At 53.0% G+C, this 3,526-nt stretch overlaps 1 protein-coding gene across 1 annotated transcript; it reads right to left on the bottom strand.

Annotated features, from left to right (window-relative positions):
- Positions 1 to 1,448: 1,448 nt before the first annotated feature.
- LOC128862532 (uncharacterized) lies at positions 1,449 to 2,667 on the bottom strand. Its single transcript, XM_054101214.1, has 2 exons — positions 1,694 to 2,667; positions 1,449 to 1,629 (listed from the first exon to the last, which is right to left on the bottom strand). The coding sequence occupies exon 1, from the start codon at positions 2,629 to 2,631 to the stop codon at positions 1,834 to 1,836; it is 798 nt and encodes a 265-aa protein (XP_053957189.1). The 5' UTR covers positions 2,632 to 2,667; the 3' UTR covers positions 1,449 to 1,629; positions 1,694 to 1,833.
- Between the last annotated feature and the right edge of the window lie 859 nt (positions 2,668 to 3,526).

The raw sequence follows: 3,526 nt of genomic DNA, 5'->3' as shown, positions 1-3,526 counted from the left end.
CTGCCGCCGGAGAGAGACGCCGCCTCACTCTGCCACGACCGTTCTGTCGCTGAGCATTCTGTAGATAAATCTGGAAAGGTCGGCTCCGACCCCCAGCCTACCCAGAGCTTTCGTGATTGCCTCCGGGAGAACGTTATTAAAAGCCCCCTCAATGTCGAGGAAGGCGCCAACTGCGAGTTCTTTCTGATATAGAGATTCCTCAATATCTTTAACAATTGTGTGCAGAGCAGATTCCACTGATCTGCCCTTACAGTAAGCATGTTGGGTGTGCGACAAACGCCCCCGAGGAATTTCGCTTCTTATGTGTAGGCCGATCAACCTCTCAAGGGTTTTCAGCAAGAAAGATGAGAGACTGATTGGCCTAAAATATATTATTTAGGGGAGACATGTGAGCTCTTGCCAGCCTTGGGTATGAACACAACCCTCACAGCCCTCCAAGATCCCGGTATATAGCCCCTGGCTATGCAGCTCGCATAGATAGGGCTCAGCCAGCGGCATGATACCACTACAGATTTCTGTAGTTGGGCAGGTATGATGCCATCAGGACCAGGTGACTTGAAGGGCCCGAAGGAGCCAATGGCCCAAGCCAAGCGGTGCTCATCCAGCAGCCAGCCCCGGTTCTGAAGACAGATTGGTGTACTTCCCAAGCTGGTGCTGCTGGATACCGGATTCGTTGGAAAATGAGCGTCGAGAAGCATTTTTAGTGATTCCTCGCCGCTCATCGCCCATCGTCCCGATTCATCCCTCAGGTATCCCAAGGGAGCTGAGCTCCTCGTGAGTATTCGTCTGAATCTTGAAGACTCATGACAGCCCTCCACGCTTCCACAGAAGTTCCTCCAAGAGTCCCTCTTGGCCTTCCTAGTTTCGGACTTGTAGATTCCAAGTCCTACTTTATACAGTTCCCATCCTGAGGGAGACTTAATTCTTTTAGCCCTATTAAAGAGGCGCCTGCACGAGGCCCTAAGCTCAGAGAGCTCTGCTGTCCACCAAGGTGGTTTCTCCTTCTTAGGGGGCGTTCTAAGTGGACATGAGCTTTCAAGAGCCTTATTACAAGCTGAGGTGAAGATCTCCACCAGATCATCGATCGCTCCCTCCGAGAGATCTAAGTTTTCCATGGGTGCTTCGGGGAGAAGGTTTAGCAGATTCCTGCCGTAAGTATCCCAGTCCGTTCTCCTCAGATTCCTGTAGGAGGGTCTTTTTGGACGAGTGTCAGTGAGAGAGAATTGAATATACCTGTGATCCGAGAAGGAGTGGGTGTTAAGCACCCTCCAATCGGAAATTCGGTTTAACACTGAGGAGGAGGCCAGAGTAAGATCCAGCACCTCCTCCCTGGTTGCGGTAATGAAAGTGGGGTCCTTACCCCTGTTGCAAATAAACAAGTCTTCGTTTAAAATAAAATCAAAAAGTGACTCACCTCTTGCATTAATGTTGGAACTTCCCCAACAGGTATGGTGGGAGTTTGCATCCGTCCCTACAATAACGCCGGTTTTCCTGCGCCTCGCTTCTGCCACGGCTTCCCTCAGCATCATCGGAGGTGGCTCCACCTCGTCCTCATGCGCCATATAGGCCGACATCAGCCATAGCTTCCCCGCAGGGCCCTCTAGGCTCACAGTCACAATGTCTTCATTGCTAAAATTAGGCAAAATAAATGCATTAAGTTCCTTCCTGATGAGCATACAAGATCTTGGTTTACCTAACCCGCTATGCGCCATCAGTTTATATCTTTTCGTCCTGAGTCCAGAAATGCCGCTGCTGCTCAGCCACGGTTCCTGGATCAGAACTATGTCAACTCCACCTTGTTCAAGATGGAGCAGTAGATTGGCGGACGCCGCCTTAGAATGCTGAAGATTTATCTGAAGAATAATCATCTTCGATAATCCTCTCCAGCATCCAAAGGTCGGTGTCCTCACTTTCCGAGGCCAGAAGCCTCTCCTCCTCCGCCCTGTCGAAGAATGACCCTATGCTAATAACGGACCCTGGTCGTGAGGGAGCGTCACCAGCACTGTCAACCTCCGACGTGACGGAGTCTATCTCCATGTCCACAGGAGCTTCCTCAGCTGTGGGCCCTTCTTCCTCCCGCACCTCCGGATGAGCAGAGGCATCCGCTCTGGCATCGCTTTGGTAGACCTTAAGGACTACCTTTTCGAAACCATAGCTGATAACCCCTTTTGTTTCAGCGAGAGGGCCGAGAGATTCTGCATTCAGCAGAATCAGCGCTTGCCGATATGATCTCTCGGTCTTCTCCACCATAACCACCTTCCAGTTGTGCGTGGGGAGTTTCGGGTTGCAGTAGCGGAGGATTTCCTCCATTCCCTCGGTGGTAGAGAGTTCGGAAGGAAGCCAGACACGTGCTCGCGGACGCATAGGTAGATCCTTTTTATCCACCGCTTTCAGCTTAGCTCCCTTCCATACCTCTCCCACCAAGGCCACTGCCGCCCTGTACATATTAGCCGACCGTTCGTCAGCGCAAAGAATTCTTTTGAACATGCCGTAGTGCCATCCGGCACTCTCACAGCAGGGGGGGGGTCCAGGGTTTTCCCTTACTACCCTCATGAAGACAGCGGAGATGGCGGACGCTACTCTCTTCCATTCCTCCCTTGAGATGGCGCCGTCCTCTCTAGCGCTGTCCATGACTCCAAGAGTGATACGGCCTGCCTGTTTAGCGACTTCGCTAAATGATTTGGGTATGCCGCCGTCAGTCCTGGGTCTCTTTTCGAGGGAGACATCCTCCTCCTGGGATCGTTGTCTTTTTACCCCCGAATCCCCTTGTGGCGCACTCACTCCCTTTCCTCTGTCCGCTTCCGCCCTCCGTAGAACCTTCCTGGCCCACTCAAGCGTCTGGGAATGTTTCTCAGATAGCTGAGAAGCATTTTGGTCGCCGTAGCGCTCCAGGATTTTGGTCGCGAGACGGAGGTCGGAGAAGGACCGCTTGCTTTGCCTTCTCTTCCGTGTAGGCTTAACAGGGGGTCCCCGAAGAGGCAACCCCGAAGCCCCCGGAAAACTGATGGAGGACCCCTTGCTGGTACTGGCCACCCCGTCCAGTACTGCTAGATTAGGAGACGCAGTCGGTTCCGCCTGCGGCCTCCTACCTACCATAAGCGGGTTCTCGCTTGTGACCCCCACGTTCTTGCTGGAAGTCGGTTCCGACTTCCCCTCAGGGTCCCCTTCATGTTCTGCTCTGCTAGTCGCTTCCGACATTTTGCTGCCACTGGGAACTTCAGCCCCCAGGGTAAGACCCCGGGAGAGTTTACGGGGAGGCGATTTCGCCCCTCCTGTCCTACGAGAGATGGTTTTAGGACTCGGTTCCGAGTTCCCGCTGCCATCCAAGGTTTTTTTCGTTTGTTTTGTTGTGTTTGTTGCGTTGGTGTTCATGTTTATATTAAGTGGGCCCCCACTCGAAGCCGCTATCCAAAGCCCGTAGAAGTGTAGTCGTCCCTTAGAGGTCTCATGGTTGTCTATGCCGCAGCAGGGAGGCCGTGTGAGGGTTGACGCATGCCCTCATGAGGCATGCGTTCAGAGCCAGACC

The sequence above is a fragment of the Anastrepha ludens genome, chromosome 4 (genome assembly GCF_028408465.1).
Source record: "Anastrepha ludens isolate Willacy chromosome 4, idAnaLude1.1, whole genome shotgun sequence".
In the NCBI taxonomy this organism is placed as follows: Eukaryota; Metazoa; Arthropoda; class Insecta; order Diptera; family Tephritidae; genus Anastrepha; species Anastrepha ludens.
Note: the sequence above shows the minus strand (reverse complement) of the source record. Positions and strands in the feature narration are given on the sequence as shown.